The following is a 19,340-nucleotide window of genomic DNA, read 5'->3' as shown; positions in this document are numbered from 1 at the left end:
ATCAAACTTTCATCTGATTTTATATATCAGAACCACTTTCCTATATTTTTAATTTATGTATAGAAACTGGTAAAGTACCAAAGCATTTCAAAACTGCTACTATTGAACCATTATACAAAGGAGTAGAAAAAACATGTGTATCAAATTATCGACCAATATCCTTAACTTCATCCTTTGTCAAATTATCCGAGAAAATCATAAAAAATAGATTAGTGAAGTATTTGAACCAGAATAACCACATACACAATATGGTTTTCGTGAAAGCAAAACTTACTTGCATGATATATAATGCTGTTGATAGCAAGAAAAGTTGTTTGGGTGTTTTCATAGATCTGGCAAAGGCTTACGACACGGTTAGTCACGAGCTTTTGCTAGAAAAATTGGAACATCTTGGTGTGAGAGGAGTGGTGTTGGATTTGTTCAGAAATTTCCTAACAGGTAGAGAACAGCGGATTGAAGTTAATGGAGTCGTGAGTACGGAGGAATCAGTTTTAACTGGTGTTCCTCAGGGTACGGTCTTAGGACCGGTTCTATTCATAATTTACTCAAACTCGTTACTGAAACTGGAGTAGTCTGGACGCATTGTTTCATTTGCTGATGACACGGTGATTCTATATACAGCAAATTCATGGAATGAAGTTGAGAGAATTGCAGAGCAAGATATGCAAAAAATAACAACATGGTTTGAAAGTAATTCATTGACGGTAAATGTGAATAAAACACATATATTGTCATTCACATCTTATGAATCATATTTACCTAGATACAGAACAATAAGTTTGGACAACTACGATGTAGAACTCACAACATCTGTAAAGTATCTAGGGATCTTTTTAGATTCCTTCTTGAAATGGAATATTCATATTGAAAATCTGAAAAAGAGAATAAGATCAATGCTCTATAGATTTTACTTATGTCGTCAAATACTAACTATCAATAAGCTAAATACCATATATTTTGCTCTGTACGAATCTCTGTTGAGTTACGGAATAGTTGGGTGGGGCGGTGTAAGGAAGATTTACCTAAAACAATTGGAAGTTGTACAAAAAGCAATACTCAAAATAATATTATGTAAAAAAAGAACCTTTCCAACTGATGAATTATATAAGGATTCAGTAATCATGGATATTCGACAATTATATGTAAAATATATTTTGAATTTTGCATTGAATAACCAGACATATTTTGAAAAAGTACATCATACTCACCAAACAAGGGCATTGATTTCAGATTATTTCAAAATTCCATGCGCACAGAAAGCTGTTGGGCAGAGAACTAGTACCTAAAATATACAACACATTGCCAGAAAGTATGAGAATTATTTATAGCAAACATATATTTGAGAAGAACATTAAAGAGTGGATTCTCAAAACGGATAGAACCTTTTTTCATGTGATAATTGATCCTTAGTGAAGAAAACAAATTGAGTTGACGCAATTAACACATATCTCAGATAGAACAGTGTTTTGAACTGATCATTAAAAATTCCATTTCTATTTATTTTCACTTCATTTATATTTATAGTTTCTTTTTCTGTTGTATATCTTTTCAAAATTTGACTCGCTAGCAGTATTCATTAATTGAATCATCTAATTATACTCGTTCTGCTTGTAAGTAATTGTCATAGACAGGTTCGCCAGGACCTAAATGACTGAACTATTTTATTTGCAAATCTGTGAATGACTGAAATTTAGTACATGTATTTTGTTATTGCGCATGAAAATTATTATTATTACCATCGTCGTGATATGATAATGCAACTTTATTCTTCAATTCAGTATACATATCATGCACCACGCTTCTGAATGAATTCATCTTTCTGAATATCATACCACCATGTTCGACGATTTTTTGGTAATCTTCGCATGTCAATTCATTCTTTATAACCAATCGTTTCACCCCTTTAGCTTTCTCAAATTCATGATCAACAGATTTCACATAATACGCTTTTGCACCTGTTCCATATAAGCTCATGATTGGATCATTCGGAAATTCATCTTTGAAGTTACCCAAGACTGAACTTGTTACTGGAATATTGATTTAGTTAACAATACTGTAATTGGATGTATCAAACGTACTTATTTTAGTTTTCATGAATCCATAAAATTTTTCTGTATTTACTTTCAGAATGAGCGAGTCGGTATCTGTGTAAAGTAAAGATACATTTTCACCAAAGTGTTGTTTGATACATCCATAAAAAAAGTCATACATGACTGTTTTAGATAATTCTGATATAGAAAATCCAAATATAATGGTTTATCGTAATGGACTCTAACTTTACCCAATTGAATGTCAACGAAATTATCTGTGAAAATTGAACAATTTTTTTAATTTGGTCTGGATATGAGAGTGCTGGCACCTATATTTTTCTTTATATTTTCTCAATGTGTAACGAGTCTAACATCAATTCTGTTATCTACATTCTCCATTGTCTTTCCATATATCGCATTATTCATTAGTTTATAGAAATCTTTAACAGATTTGTTGTTAGACCTATTATGCATTTCAAAATTAAGATCTATATAGGGTTTCATCCAACGTGATTGTTTGAATTTCAATACTCTATGTGTATTCATTACAATCAAATCATTTTTGATAACTTGCTTGCTATATTTCTAAAATGAACAAATTAATTTTTTTATCATTCAAATTTGGAATTAATTTGTAAATTTTCGATTGTGTACGAGGTGGTATTAATTTTTCAACTGGGAATGGAAGATCAGAATGTTTATCATGCAAATCTTGTGGATAATGAATGTCCACTCGAATAAATTCCACATATTTCTAGCCCTATCATAATTATTTTCTGATATATATTCACAACTGAGTTTGTCATAAAACTGATTTTTTTGTTTTCTATGATACGTTCTCACTAACTCACTTGATGTAAACTGACATAACCAACACTCGTCCGCTTCTTAAATACAGTCTGATCGGGTCCGTCAGGACGTCATAGCCAACTCCACCTCTCAGCTACATGCGCCAACCCAACCTCTCAGCTAGATACGTTAATAGATATCGATACGAATAAACAGTTATCATTGCGATCTCGTAGAGGGCAGACGTTAACATAGTCCTCGCCGCCTGCGCGTCACCATCGTCAGCGAGGGTAGAGAGATACGTTACGTCACAGCCATCGCCGCATCGAGAGAGAGGTGAGGACACACCGATGAATATGCAATACTCAGCCACATGCCGTGGAGTGAACATCTCGCTCTCACACCGTTGAACGGTTGCTGCTGTGACGTCATACCACTACTAACTTGGTGGGCTCACACCGATGGAACATTCATTACTTGGAGGATATTTGAAGTATGCAGACATATGTTTGTACACAAACACGTTCATGATAAATCCTGTACCGTGCATTCTCACATACACACCAACCAAATGTAATTACGTCATTATGTAACACACACACAAAATCTCAAATGAAAAAATTCTGAATGATCCATGCATTAGATACTTCGAAATCACATCGCCTTGACATCACTGATCAACAGAAAAAAAGCAATTAATACGTCAAAGTGGTGGGGGGAGGCCCAGAAACGGCTGTAATCTGCTACTATTCTCATACCACATGGTGATTATGACATTCAGAATAAGTGGTTGCGTAATATTGGTGAACCTGTAGACGGTGAAGACTCTTGTCACTAAAAGATATGTTGACGATCACATCAAAGCAGTCAAGGAATCAACCCTGAACTATTTCCTAGAATTCACTGCACCAGTGCTACGATACGTCAAAAAAAATTGATTAAAAAAAAAAGCGCACTGCGAATCATCATTGACAAAAATGCACTCATCACTTCAGCATTACCTGATCTTTTGAATAATGTGGAAAAGCGAATTGATGTTATAACCGAGTTGGTTGATACTTTTACTGAGCGAGTTATTGAAGTTGAACAGTCAGTCGTTAAAACTGCACGTGAACAGTAGCGAACTGAATCCTCAACTTCATTACTTCGAATAAGCCATATACCAGTAATATGAGTGATTCAAAATGGCAGGCTGTGAAGGAAATACATAAGCCGGCGCGTCGAAATTTTCCCCGTCGAAAGACAATAATAAAGGGATTTTATGACTTGTGACAGATGGATCTGATGGAAACGCAACCATATGCTGAAGAAAATGACGGTCTTAGGTACATCCTCATAGTAATCAACTGTTTTTCGTAGTTGTATGGTCAAGACCATTGAGATCAAAGAAGATCGAAGAAGAAGCATGGAAAACGCAAAAAAAGAATTCAAAATTAGAGGTATGGTGCTAATTAGTAAGTATAAAGGCGTATTCGAAAAAGGTTATACGGAAAACTTTACAACTGAGCTTTTCAAAGTTATAAAAGTAATTAGAACAGATCCTATAACTTATGAGCTCGAAGATGTGAACGGACAGCCAATTAAAGGTTCCTTTTATGGTATGGAATTGAATAAAACCCATGATCCCAATACATATTTGGTGGAGCGAGTTTTGGAACGAAAAAGACGTCGTCTATATGTAAAATGGCTGGGAATCTCCGAATATCACAACTCATGGATCAATGAAAATTCATTAGTGTAATAGCATTATTATTATACTTGATGAAAAATGAAGTGACTTTTAATAAATTTGAATTTCATTATAATTTTTTTTAAACTGTGGAATCTATTATTCTTCGCTGAATAAATAGTTTCGAAATGCCAAAAATCATACAAGTAATATTGTAGCAATGGATTTATTTATTTTATGAATCAACATACAATGAAATTAATCACAATAACATAGAGTTCAAATCAGCAGATAGTTCCAGGGCCTATCTGGGTGTATGTCGATATACGATTACCATGGATTCCTCGTCTCCTGATTTGCTCCTCTCGTAAATTCGACTGGGCTGCCATATCCCCCTCTCTTAATCGTATAGAGCGAGAAGTGGAAGTAGTATGGGGGCGATACCACGACCACAACCGATTCATATAAAAGTCGAGTTCCGATCCTGAACCTCACTCAGTATATGAAAGCACATCAAAATGAATTCCGAAAAAATTGCCGCTGTATTAGCTAGGATATCACTTGATGATGAGAAGATCGACTGGATCTGTATTGTGTGATAGATGCACACGTAAGAATCAGAACGATCGATGGCGGTATCCAAAAGGTATGTTGGAGCTGTTTTCGATTTTACTCGATACGGAACAATAACGGCGGCTGGTATCAACATGTAAACACCCATGATACGGTCTCTATGATGCAGCTGGGTCAGTATTGGTGTGAGGCATGTGAAAGACCGCTCACAAATTTCACTCGAGTGTCAGCTTGCGTAATATGCAATAGTGTGAAACCTGTGAGACACTAGCCGTGGGCCTTCTGGTAAAAAACAGGCCTTTTCAGGGCTACATTATTCATACAAATAGTAGTAGTTGTAGTACACCAGGGAATATCGTCTCGCGGCATGAGACTGTTTTTCCCAGGTCTTCCATATGAATGGAAGTTGGAAAATTTCCACGTAGTAGTAGAATATGAAACCGGTTTACAGCTGAAAATATACATTTCCATTGAATAACTAGTCTATTTTCGATTTTACACGGAAAATAGTTATGACGAAAGTTGTATGAAATTGTATTTTTCACAATTGAGAATAAATATCAACTACACCCTGCCCTGAATATCGTAATCCGCGTAGCAAATTCCACGGCTGCCATTGAAATAATGATGCAGGTGCAACCGCGAATCAGCGACTATGACAGAATGAATGAATCGATCCACGGATTTGTCGCCACTGTCGCGGACCCGCGAATGAATCACGGATGAAACCGCGGATCCGCGATAACCCGCGGAATAGATGATGTAGGTGAGAAATTAAATACACTCTGCTTTTAAGTTATGATGCGGTTCCAACTGCGGATCTGCGACAGAATGAATCACGACTTAATCCCTTTGATGAATTATAATTCGCGGGATGAAGATAGGAAACAGATGTGGTCCACTTCGCTCCGCGCCGCTTCAAAAATTTTTCGACACGCGAATTGGATTGATTCACGGCCGCCGTTGGAATTAATCTTCGGATACGCGGTCACGGTCGCGGATAATTCGCCGATAAACCCGCGGTACCGCGGCAATGACCGCGGACCCGTGGTGTTTATCCACGGATTCGAGGCCGCGACCGCGGGTCCGCGATTTTATCCGCGGATTATTCCAATTCGCGAATTAATTTACTTCGCGGGTCGAACAATTTCTGCTCAACCGCTCGTATGTAGGCGCCTTAGAAGTGGGAGATATTAAAATTACTCCTAACTTTGAATTACTACGCAGATTCTATCATCACGCATTAGTATTATCACTCTCAGATATCATCCGTCACATATATCTTATAAAGTAAAATACACTATAATTACAAGTATATATATATATATATATATATATATATATATATTTATTTATTTATTTATATATATATATTTATTCATATATATATATATACATATATATATATATATATATATATATATATATATATATATATATATATATATATATATATATATATATATATATATCCCTAACGCAGCTTTCGAGGAACATTTTGGCAAACAATGCAGGTTATGAGGAACAAACAGCTTTTGAGGTACCTTCATGCAGGTTTTGGGGTACTTTTGAGAGAATGTAGGGGTAGTTGAATTCAGGAGTGGGGAGAGTACTTGTAATGCACGTTTTGAGGAACATTCAGTTTGATGTCACTATAGTTATTTATTTCAAACCCTTAGAAGAGATTTTCATGAAGAATAAATTTGATATTTGAAAACAGTATTCACGGTCAATTACATCACTTCCAATCAGTGCTAATTTGAGCAGTATGTTCATTCTGAACTCTGAAAGTAACCTACGAGGTCTCCAGTTCAAATCGATAAAGGTTAATTTCAGAATAAAACAAACAACAAACCTAATGTAATCACTGATTCATTCAACATCGTTATGGTTATTTGTACGAGTTGACTCTGCTAAGAGAACTGAAGAAAATTATTTCGAAAATTCCAAAAATTTTTCAATAACCATATGACAATGGTGTTTACCTGACTTTTTTCGAAAAATCATACAGACAATTTACCTCATGTATAAAATATCCCATAAGCCGCCGTGATTTTGTCATTATGACAGCAAAAAAACTTTGCCATAATTTTTTCAGTGACAAAACGAAACCTAACTCTTGAAAGCATGGCAACCAGAATTGTAAACAAATCTTTGATGGCGTCTTTGTCAATTTTTCACTTGCATTGTCAAAAGAGTATATCTGATCTGTGAAAATGGAATATAAGAATTGTGTTTTTAACAATTGTACTTTTCCGTTGAATTGAATAAACTAAACTGTATTCATTGAATTTTCGTACCGAATTACACTCGAGCTTTTTTTTTTGTCGGAGAAAACTTGATATTTATGATTCGAGTTTAGTTGCCTTCCGGCAAATTAACTCAAAAAACTGCCAGAAAAAATTACGAGTCCGTAGGACGACTTTTTAAAGGCAGTTTTTTTCGTTGAGTTGCCAGGCAACAAAATTCTCATCGAAATGTCAAGTTTACTTCAACAAAAAAAAGCTCTCGTGTAATTATAAGTGAAAAATGTGAAAGTTTCCCTAATGTCGAACAATAGTGCCATCAATATCCTCTATTCAGTAAACAAAATTCAGACAAAATTGATGATATCGATAAAACAGATATTTTGATGACAAAACTCGTGTTGATATATTAAATTAGCTACTCTTGAGAAAATATCGAAATTGTACCGAATATGCCATAGAGGTACTGCCATACTGCATTTTGTTCCATTGTACTGAATTCAGTACAGCTGTACTGCATGTACAGCGTTCAACTCAATATGCTGTTTCGTTGATGTTTAGAATTCAATTTCACGTGTTTAATCTACAAAAAATATAAAAACCATGTCAAAAAATAATTCAAGTGTATAACAGGTATCATATTTTTGAAAAGTGATCAGTGCTCCGTATGTCGAATTACTTTTCGAATGTGCTTAGTAATCGCGAGCATATTGTCAAAATTAGTGCTTAGTGCTCGAGATTTCGGAGCACTTTTCAATGATGCTCAGTGCTTAAGGCTCGAAGCACTGAGCGTCAGTGCTTGACATAGCTTTGATTAGGATTTGCCTAAAATTTTACATCTAACATTAACGTGTAAAGTGTATAACCATTAATAAGTTACAATATACTGAGAAAATTTGTTAACTGTACAGGCTGTGCATATCTATTTGATGTGATATCAGTGAGCTGATCAGCAAACCTAACTCGACTATGACATTTTCAATTCTACCCCATATGTGTCAGTTTATTCACATTTGACAATACACAGCTTTTTCTGATATTGGTCCAGTATCCTACTTTCTCGAAAATAAAATTTCAAAATATTAGGATCCTCTTAAAAATAATTTTATTATGATTCTGAAATTCAAATTTAACCTTAACTTCCATCAGTTCTATCACTGATGCCTCTCTCTCTCTCTCTCTCTGTTTGTGGTCCGTCAAAAACAGAGAGAGAGACATCAGTGATAGAACTGATGGAAGTAACTGTTGAATTTCAGAACTCGCCTTTTGTACTAAATGTCAACTGAAAAATGTAATCGAATGTAATACATTCTAAAAAGTAAGGTTGAGTGGACGATTTGATGGATCGTTCAGCAAATTTGACTCGAATCGGCCCGTTTTCATTGATCTAGAGGTTTAAATAATTTAAATGTCAGCTTCCAATCAGGAAAAAAACAAGATTAGTCAAATTGATCGAAGTTAATTTCTTGTTCTTGATTGAGAAACGAAACGTAAAAGGCGGTGAATTCAAATCATTCATGTTTGGTTATGCTGTAAAATATAACTGCTCTCGATTGGCGTTTGCTTCCGGTAGCGGCTGTTGTTAAAATGACAGCGGTTCAATTTCTGGTTAAATTAATGACGTCATGATCAACATTGAATCGAATGGACTGGTCGGTCAGTTGCAGTTGAGAAATTACAAACAAAACCTATTCAATACTCTGTTTGATGCCATCTAAATACAAAACCAACTATGAAAAATTAGTTCATCTCCGATTCAACTGCACATATCTATTAACATACCAAATAAACTAAAATTCGAAGTCGTCTCCACATATTCCATAACAGAGATTCAACCCCAAAATTTTGAAAATTACATTAAATATGGTTTCATTTTTTGAAGAAGTGTAGCTTCTAGAGTATGTTGATTATTTTTGATCTTGAAACAATTCCATTGTAAGAAATAACTTTCTTCATTTTGTTTCCATTGTCAAAAAATCATTTTCTTCTTTTTAGTTTTTTGGGTTTATAGCTGAAGATGGGCGCTTAGACGCCCGAAACATTTAAAATATATTTGAATCCTAGTTTTGGAATTATATATGCGGAGACGACTTCGAATTTTTATTTTATTTGATAATCATCAACTCCACATTGAGGATGTACTACATATTTCCTATTAACATACTTACGCAGTGTCCTACGTGAGCGGTAACATACGGCCGGCGCGGTCATATCAAACCGATGAAGTTATCGGCGTGTCCTCCGTAGGAACTACCGCGCGATGCGCACTACTCAGGCATTTTTAAGGCGGCTAAGCCGGTAAAAATATTTGATATTTATGCCTTTGCCGCTTCAGTCTATGCCGGTCAGCTCTGGTATTTTTGGCATGCGCTCACACGTAGGACACTCTGGTCGCGTTTACCGCATACACCGCAATTGCAGCGTTGACCACGCCGGCTGCATTTTACCGCTCACGTAGGACACTGCATTAAATAGTAACCCTGGTCCGAAGCAATATCGGTACCAGCCATGCCTACTTTTCTATACATTCACGACATAATTTTGGCACTGTTGCCTATACTCATCTGAAGTTCAGAGGCCATATTCTATTTCATGAATTCGATTTTCGAATTGTTTAGAATATGTATATAAATTCGGACAGCGCATTTTACAGTCACAGTCTGAGCTACTCGATAATCGAATTCGTGAAATGGAATATGGCCTCTGTTCAGTTTCCTACCGTCTAAACGAACTCTACCTTACGGTTCACCTCAAGCCAATCCTCTACTTAGCTCAGTTTGTTTTTGAGGAGAACAGTGCAAATAGCAGTAAGTTGGCGTTATCTACGGATATTTCATAGACATTATAACTAATGGACTGGCCTTTATGACAGATTTCTATATAACACGATACGAAATACGACAGAGAGAGAAAGGATATGCACATAGAAATGATGTTGTGAAGGACAGACTAATAATTCTAGACCTGAATTACTCTATCCTTCTCAACTTTCTCAACCTCTCAATCTGCTAGATTGAGGAAGGAATTTGCTTAGAGGTTAGACCTGAAGTATTCTATCTTGCTCACTCTGTGGTCCCCTCTCTCTTAGGGCCAGTCCATTAGTTATAGGCCCAAATTCACGAAATCAAAAACAAAGTTCAATGCTCTCAAGTGACAGAAAACGCATGCAAATTCTGTTAGATTCTTTCTCAAACTCAGTTTATCGATTTCGTGAATTTGGGAATAATGTATATGGTTCCATCATGCTCATTGTGCTACCTGGGATGTGTTGACGTTGTTTTATTCTGAAATTAACCTTTATCGATTTGAACTGGAGACCTCGTAGGTTACTTTCAGAGTTCAGAATGAACATACTGCTCAACAACAAATGTTTGGAATACAAACTGAGTAAAGAAAAGTATCTTCTGTATAATTCAGTGTTCATATAGAAGTATTTGTTTCGAAAGAATTATTTTCTATCGTGTAATTCAATGTTTATATGAAAGTAACTGTTTCAGGAGGACTTTCTTTCAGTTTGTGTCTGAAAGTTACTTCTTTGCATGATCTACACATTCATGTATAGAGTTTCAAATTGATTACTTCCTTCCTTTCTTTGGAAGATTCTCTCATCCCTTTCTCTCTTTTTTTTTACCAAATAGGCAGAAAATAGCAACACCGTTTTTATAATACTCATGGGGACGGGGTGAATCTAGCAGAGTCGGTACCAGCAGTCAATAGTATCTTCAAAACGAAAAATATGGCTTTTTGGCATCGACCTAAAAAAAGTGATCACATAATTTGATTGCTATTTACATGTGAATTCGATAGTACTGGAGTTCTTTCTCAACACCAAATTTTGATAACACGTGATATAATTGTTATCCTTAGCTATTCATTTTAATCTTAGAAATTAGGAAAACTTCACTTTTCATGTGTAAGTCATATCAAACTTGAATAATACCTTCACAGTTTTACTTTTCAGTAAGTGACAATTTTTGTAGATTGTCACTAAAAACGTATTTTCAAAAGTAACTTTTGAAATGTACCTGTAAGTAGCTGTAATAGACAGATTCGCCAGAACCTAAATGACTGAACTATTTTATTTGCAAATCTGTGAATGATTGAAATTTAGTACATGTATTTTGATATTGCGAATAAAAATTATTATTATTACCAACGTCGTGATATGATAATGCAACTGTATTCTTCAATTCAGTATACATATCATGCAACACGCTTCTGAATGAATTCATCTTTCTGAATATCATACCACCATGTTCAACAATTTTTTGGTAATCTTCGCATGTCAATTTATTCTTTATAACCGATCGTTTCACCCATTTAGCGTTCTCAAATTCATGATCAACAGATTCCACATAATATGCTTTTTCACCTGTAACATATTAGCTCATGATTGGATCATTCGGAAATTCGTCTTTGGAGTTTCCCAAGACTGAACTTGTTACTGGAATATTGAATTAGTTAACTATACTGTAATTGGATGTATCAAACCTACTTATTTTAGTTATCATGAATTCATAAAAATTTTCTGTATTTACTTTCATAATAAGTGAGTCGGTATCTGTGTAAAGTAAAGAGACATTTTCACCAAAGTGTTGTTTGATACATCCATAGAAAAAGTCATGCATGACTGTTTTAGATAATTCTGATACAGAAAATCCAAATATAATGGTTTATCGTAATGGACTTTAACTTTACCCAATTGAATGCCAACGAAATTATCTGTGAAAATTGAACAATTTTTTTAATTTGGTCTGGATATGAGAGTGCTGGCACCTATATTTCTCTTTATAGTTTCTCAATGTGTAACGAGTCTAACATCAATTCTGTTATCTACATTCTCCATTGTCTTTCCATATATCGCATTATTCATTAGTTTATAGAAATCTTCAACAGATTTGTTGTTAGACCTATTACGCATTTCAAAATTAAGATCTATAAAGGGTTTCATCCAACGTGATTGTTTGAATTTCAATACTCTATGTGTATTCATTACAATCAAATCATTTTTGATGGCTTGCTTGCTATATTCCTATAATGAACAATATATTTTTTTTATCATTCAAATTTGGAATTAATTTGGGAATTTTCGATTGTGTACGAGGTGGTATTAATTTTTCAAATGAAAATGGAAGATCAGAATGTTTATCATGCAACTCTTGTGGATAATGAATGTCCACTTCAAACACATACTCATACGGACTATCAGCGCTCACATTCATCACATCGAAATTAAGAATTTCATTAGGTGTCAACCATGTGAATTCTCTTGTTGGTAGAGGTTGTGATATACTATGACCGTATAGATTTGTTGCATTTGAACATGTAATGAATGTGGAAGGTTCATTGGGATTATAATTTGGTAAAAATTTATTATTTGCTATATGTTCCCTCTCACTGCACGGACTGATTCCACCTCGTATACCTTTTTGAAAAAAGTGAATCATATCAATGTCAGTTATTAGTTCCAATTCAATATTAGTATACTTCAACATAGCATCCCAAGATAATCCAGGTGCAGTGTAAGAATGTGCCGGGTCTGAGTTATATATCTCTAAACTTGTGGTGCGAAAGTTTTCAAAAATATCACATAATAGCGATTCATCCAACTTCAAATACTAATCAGAGTATTCACCCAAATTCTGACACTCAAAAAAATTCCACATATTTCTAGCCCTATCATAATTATTTTCTGATATATGTTCACAACTGAGTTTGTCATAAAACTGATTTTTTTGTTTTCTATGATACGTTCCCACTAACTCACTTGATGTAAACTGACATAACCAACACTCGTCCGCTTCTTAAATACAGTCTGATCGGGTCCGTCAGGACGTCATAGCCAACTCCACCTCTCAGCTACATGCGCCAACACAACCTCTCAGCTAGATACGTTAATAGATATCGATACGAACAAACAATTATCATTGCGATCTCGTAGAGGGCAGACGTTAGCATAGTCCTCGCCGCCTGCGCGTCACCATCGTCAGCGATGGTAGAGAGATACGTTACGTCACAGCCATCGCCGCATCGAGAGAGAGGTGAGGACACACCGATGAATATGCAATACTCAGCCACATGCCGTGGAGTGAACATCTCGCTCTCACACCGTTGAACGGTTGCTGCTGTGACGTCATACCGCTACTTAATTGGTGGGCTCACACCGATGGAACATTCATTACTTGGAGGATATTTGAAGTATGCAGACATATGTTTGTACACAGACACGTTCATGATAAATCCTGTACCGTGCATTCTCACATACACACCAACCAAATGTAATTACGTCATTATGTAACACACACACAAAATCTCAAATGAAAAAATTCTGAATGATCCATGCATCAGATACTTCGAAATCACATCGCCTTGACTTCACTGATCAACAGAAAAAAAGCAATTAATACGTCATAGTGGTGGGGGGAGGCCCAGAAACGGCTGTAATCTGCTACTATTCTCATACCACATGGTGATTATGACATTCAGAATAAGTGGTTGCGTAATATTGGTGAACCTGTAGACGGTGAAGACTCTTGTCACTAAAAGATATGTTGACGATCACATCAAAGAAGTCAAGGAATCAACCCTGAACTATTTCCTAGAATTCACTGCACCAGTGCTACGATACGTCAAAAAAAATTGATTAAAAAAAAAAGCGCACTGCGAATCATCATTGACAAAAATGCACTCATCACTTCAGCATTACCTGATCTTTTGAATAATGTGGAAAAGCGAATTGGTGTTATAACCGAGTTGGTTGATACTTTTACTGAGCGAGTTATTGAAGTTGAACAGTCAGTCGTTAAAACTGCACGTGAACAGTAGCGAACTGAATCCTCAACTTCATTACTTCGAATAAGCCATATACCAGTAATATGAGTGATTCAAAATGGCAGGCTGTGAAGGAAATACATAAGCCGGCGCGTCGAAATTTTCCCCGTCGAAAGACAATAATAAGGGATTTTATGACTTGTGACAGATGAATCTGATGGAAATGCAACCATATGCTGAAGAAAATGACGGTCTTAGGTACATCCTCATAGTAATCAACTGTTTTTCGTAGTTTTATGGTCAAGACCATTGAGATCAAAGAAGATCGAAGAAGAAGCATGGAAAACGCAAAAAAAAGAATTCAAAATTAGAGGTATGGTGCTAATCAGTAAGTATAAAGGCGTATTCGAAAAAGGTTATACGGAAAACTTTACAACTGAGCTTTTCAAAGTTATAAAAGTAATTAGAACAGATCCTATAACTTATGAGCTCGAAGATGTGAACGGACAGCCAATTAAAGGTTCCTTTTATGGTATGGAATTGAATAAAACCCATGATCCCAATACATATTTGGTGGAGCGAGTTTTGGAACGAAAAAGACGTCGTCTATATGTAAAATGGCTGGGAATCTCCGAATATCACAACTCATGGATCAATGAAAATTCATTAGTGTAATAGCATTATTATTATACTTGATGAAAAATGAAGTGACTTTTAATAAATTTGAATTTCATTATAATTTTTTTAAACTGTGGAATCTATTATTCTTCGCTGAATAAATAGTTTCGAAATGCCAAAAATCATACAAGTAATATTGTAGCAATGGATTTATTTATTTTATGAATCAACATACAATGAAATTAATCACAATAACATAGAGTTCAAATCAGCAGATAGTTCCAGGGTCTATCTGGGTGTATGTCGATATACGATTACCATGGATTCCTCGTCTCCTGATTTGCTCCTCTCGTAAATTCGACTGGGCTGCCATATCCCCCTTTCTTAATCGTATAGAGCGAGAAGTGGAAGTAGTGTGGGGGCGATACCACGACCACAACCGAATCATATAAAAGTCGAGTTCCGATCCTGAACCTCACTCAGTATATGAGAGCACATCAAAATGAATTCCGAAAAAATTGCCGCTGTATTAGCTAGGATATCACTTGATGATGAGAAGATCGACTGGATCTGTATTGTGTGATAGATGCACACGTAAGAATCAGAACGATCGATGGCGGTATCCAAAAGGTATGTTGGAGCTGTTTTCGATTTTACTCGATACGGAACAATAACGGCGGCTGGTATCAACATGTAAACACCCATGATACGGTCTCTATGATGCAGCTGGGTCAGTATTGGTGTGAGGCATGTGAAAGACCGCTCACAAATTTCACTCGAGTGTCAGCTTGCTTAATATGCAATAGTGTGAAACCTGCGAGACACTAGCCGTGGGCCTTCTGGTGAAAAACAGGCTTTTTCAGGGCTATATTATTCATACAAATAGTAGTAGTTGTAGTACACCAGGGAATATCGTCTCGCGGCATGAGACTGTTTTTCTCAGGTCTTCCATATGAATGGAAGTTGGAAAATTTTCACGTAGTAGTAGAATATGAAACCGGTTTACAGCTGAAAATATACATTTTCATTGAATAACTAGTCTATTTTCAATTTTACACGGAAAATAGTTAATGACGAAAGTTGTATGAAATTGTATTTTTCACAATTGAGAATTAATATTAACTACACCCTGCCCCAAATATCGTAATCCGCGTAGCAAATTCCACGGCTGCCATTGAAATAATGATGCAGGTGCAACCGCGAATCAGCGACTATGACAGAATGAATGAATCGATCCACGGATTTGTCGCCACTGTCGCGGACCCGCGAATAATCCACGGATGAAACCGCGGATCCGCGATAACCCGCGGAATAGATGATGTAGGTGAGAAATTGAATACACTTTGCTTTTAAGTTATCATGCGGTTCCAACTGCGGATCCGCGACAGAATGAATCACGACTTAATCCCTTTGATGAATTATAATTCGCGGGATGAAGATAGGAAACAGATGTGGTCCACTTCGCTCCGCGCCGCTTCAAAAATTTTTCGACACGCGAATTGGATTAATTCACGGCCGCCGTTGGAATTAAGGCTCGCGCAAACCGGAGCGGCCGCGAACGCGGTGGCGGACGCGGTGGCGATGCGTTCAAACGCTGTGCGTGTAAAATAATTAAAGAGGGCAAACCTAAGCGATCTACCACACGCGCCCGCTTGTTTTACAGCGAACTGTCTGCGTCTCGCTTGGCGTTCGGCGGTAGAACGCTGCTTACACTATTTGCCCGCTCAATTCGCGCGATCTTCTGCAGGACAAAATATGTTGAGCACAGAGGAGCTTATCGAAAGTGTTCGTGGTAAACCAATTTTGTATGATCTCACTAATAGTGAGTATAAAAATATCAAGAAAAAAGACAAAATATGGGACGAGATTGCCAAGTCGTTTGAAGGGGTAACTGGTAAGTACAAAATAACATATTTGTAGTAGGTAATGTATTTTTCTTAAAATATTTATTTTAATTATTAATTATTGTCATTAAAAAACGAAAAAAATGTTTGACGAATTTGAAATGCAGTATTTGTTGATCTTCTGTTATCATTTCTATTTCTAATGGTTCCAGGGTACGCTTCATTTTCTTCTAATAAATTGGATGGCAAGTCACACTGTTTTATGAGCAAGTAATTGTGTAATACACAAACAGTTTCAACAATAATTATGGCTGTTTCAACTTTTACTTCAATAGGTCTGAAGAGAAGCCGCCACTTATTGGATAACATTCCAAATGCATTTTCCACGACACGGCGTGCTCGGCACAACCTTTTATTAAAGACTTCTTTTCACAGATCAGATTTTAATTGACGATGTGGAAAAGGTCGCATTAAATATTCCTTTAGTGGGAAAGCTTCATCACCAACAAGAACACAAGGTGTACACTCATCTTGAAATGGCAAAGGTTTATCTTTTGGGACATTAAAGGTTTTGTTATCAAGTCTTTGCCCCATAATAGATTGTTCGAACAATCCACCGTCGCTATTTCTGCCATATCCTCCAACATCCAAACAGATAAATTTGTAATCATAATCTACGATAGCTAGTAAAACGAAAGAAAACTTTTGCAAATAACAAAAGTAATTAGATCCAGTTTCATCCGGACATTTTATGGTAATATGCTTTCCGTCAATGCTTCCTAAACAGTTTGGAAATTGCCATTTTTCGTAGAAACCATTTATACTTTTTTCCCATATTTCTTCAGTTGGTTCAGGCATGTATAAGGGTTGCATATGGTTCCAAAGCGCAGTACAAACCTCAAAAACTATGGCGCTCACTGTTCGAAATCCCATTCTAAAACTATGGCCAATAGTTTTACATGAATCTCCAGTTGCAAGATATCCTAAAAATAAATATTTTCTTAAAGCATTTTAATAGATTAGCATAAAAATGTTATCAAGAAAAATGTTAACTTGTTTCAGGTGAAGAAATAAAGAAAAAATGGAAAAACCTACGCGATTCCTATAGTAAATATTTAAGAACCGAAAAAACCACCACTGGACAAGAAACGAAGATCTTGGATCGTTATAAAACTTGGCCTTGGGCTCAACAAATGGAATTTTTGCGACCTTCCTTGGCGTTTGCCGAAACACATTCAAACGTAATGTAAGTACGACAACCACCATCATCTGAACTTACTGAAGAAAGCCACAATCAAGTCCAATGTCAGGAAACAGCAGATAAAAATGACCCTTCGGTTGAATCACAGACACCTAGTGAAAGTACCCAATCACTTTCTGACATGCGGCAAACAAATACTAACCGTCAGCCAATTGGTACAAATCAGCCACCAGCAAAAAAGAACAAAAAACATGAATTCAGCAAAGCACCAGCAACTCAGTTAAGCCAACGGCAAAATCAGCCAGCAAAACACCAATCATCTTCATCATCTGTAGAGCAAGTTATTTCTTATTTTGATAGGAAAACTGCAGAAAGTGCATGTGTTGACATTCATGATATATTCAAAGGATATGTTAAGACTGTAAAAAATTTTCAAAAAGAAGACAGGCTATCATTAAATTTAAAATATCACAACTACTAATGGAGCAAGAATTGGAGCATCTGGATGAGGAAGAGCGACGCAGGTCTACAAACTCGTACGTTTTTCCACAACCTGAGGCTTACTCCAATCCTGTGGTGCATATTTCTGAAAATTCTTCTTCTCTGGACAGACCGGGATCATCAGAATCCAATTTTCACGACAGTGAATCTTCTGTAGATTGGTATGAAAGATTTGGAACTTCACTAACGAAATTCCCGTCCAACATTTAAAACATGTGCAATACTTAATTAGGTAGATACTTATTTCGTTATTTACTTGTTCAACAAATAAAAGTTATGTTTTAAAAATAATTATTTCGTTAGTTACTTACTAAGTGTTACAGCTAGTCGTTCAGCTGGTCCTATAGGTTCTCTGTAATGAGTAAACTGTTTTGTTATGTCCTCTTTTATGAGATCTAATATTTCATCGAAACATTCTACAGTCATCCTGAAATATATTAAAAAGCGCTGTTCGTCCTCTCTTAGTTTGAGATATAATGTGTGAAATTCTCCTTGAATTTCACGAGTTAAGTTAATATCGTGAATCCAAATTCTTCGTTTCTTTCTACAAAAAAATATACAGGTCAATTCTATAACTATACCTATTTATTAAGAAACAAGATTAGTTTATACTTACTTTTGAGGTTCACCATCTTCGTCAGTTAACATGGCGAGAAGCAACGTTTCCTCTTCAAAATCCATATTTATCGTTTCTTACACTTTGAACGCATTGGTGTGCGGTGGTTTTGTTCGCTTTGCGACTGCGTCGCCACCGCGTCCGCCACCGCATTCGCGGCCGCTCCGGTTTGCGCGAGCCTTTAATCTTCGGATACGCGGTCACGGTCTCGGATCCGCGGTACCGCGGCAATGATCGCGGACCCGTGGTGTTTATCCGCGACCGCGGATCCGCGATTTTATCCGCGGATTATTTCAATTCGCGAATTAATTTACTTCGCGGGTCGAACAATTTTTGCTCAACCGCTCGTATGTAGGCGCCTTGGAAGTGGGAGATATTAAGATTACTCCAAACTTTGAATTACTACGCAGATTCTATCATCACGCATTGGTATTATCACTCTCAGATATCATCCGTCACATATATATTATAAAGTGAAATAC

The 19,340-nt window shown here is 36.2% G+C and overlaps 1 protein-coding gene across 1 annotated transcript; it reads right to left on the bottom strand.

Annotated features, from left to right (window-relative positions):
- Window positions 1–16,447: 16,447 nt before the first annotated feature.
- On the bottom strand, window positions 16,448–18,790 carry LOC111514765 (uncharacterized). The gene is given in 2 exon segments (XM_023171015.2): window positions 16,448–17,523; window positions 18,554–18,790. Coding segments are annotated over 2 exon segments (984 nt in total). The 5' UTR covers window positions 18,669–18,790; the 3' UTR covers window positions 16,448–16,654.
- Between the last annotated feature and the right edge of the window lie 550 nt (window positions 18,791–19,340).

Source organism: Leptinotarsa decemlineata, unplaced genomic scaffold (genome assembly GCF_025532065.1).
Source record: "Leptinotarsa decemlineata unplaced genomic scaffold, Ldec_3_MD MMD2_P_RNA_scaffold_7, whole genome shotgun sequence".
In the NCBI taxonomy this organism is placed as follows: Eukaryota; Metazoa; Arthropoda; class Insecta; order Coleoptera; family Chrysomelidae; genus Leptinotarsa; species Leptinotarsa decemlineata.
Note: the sequence above shows the minus strand (reverse complement) of the source record. Positions and strands in the feature narration are given on the sequence as shown.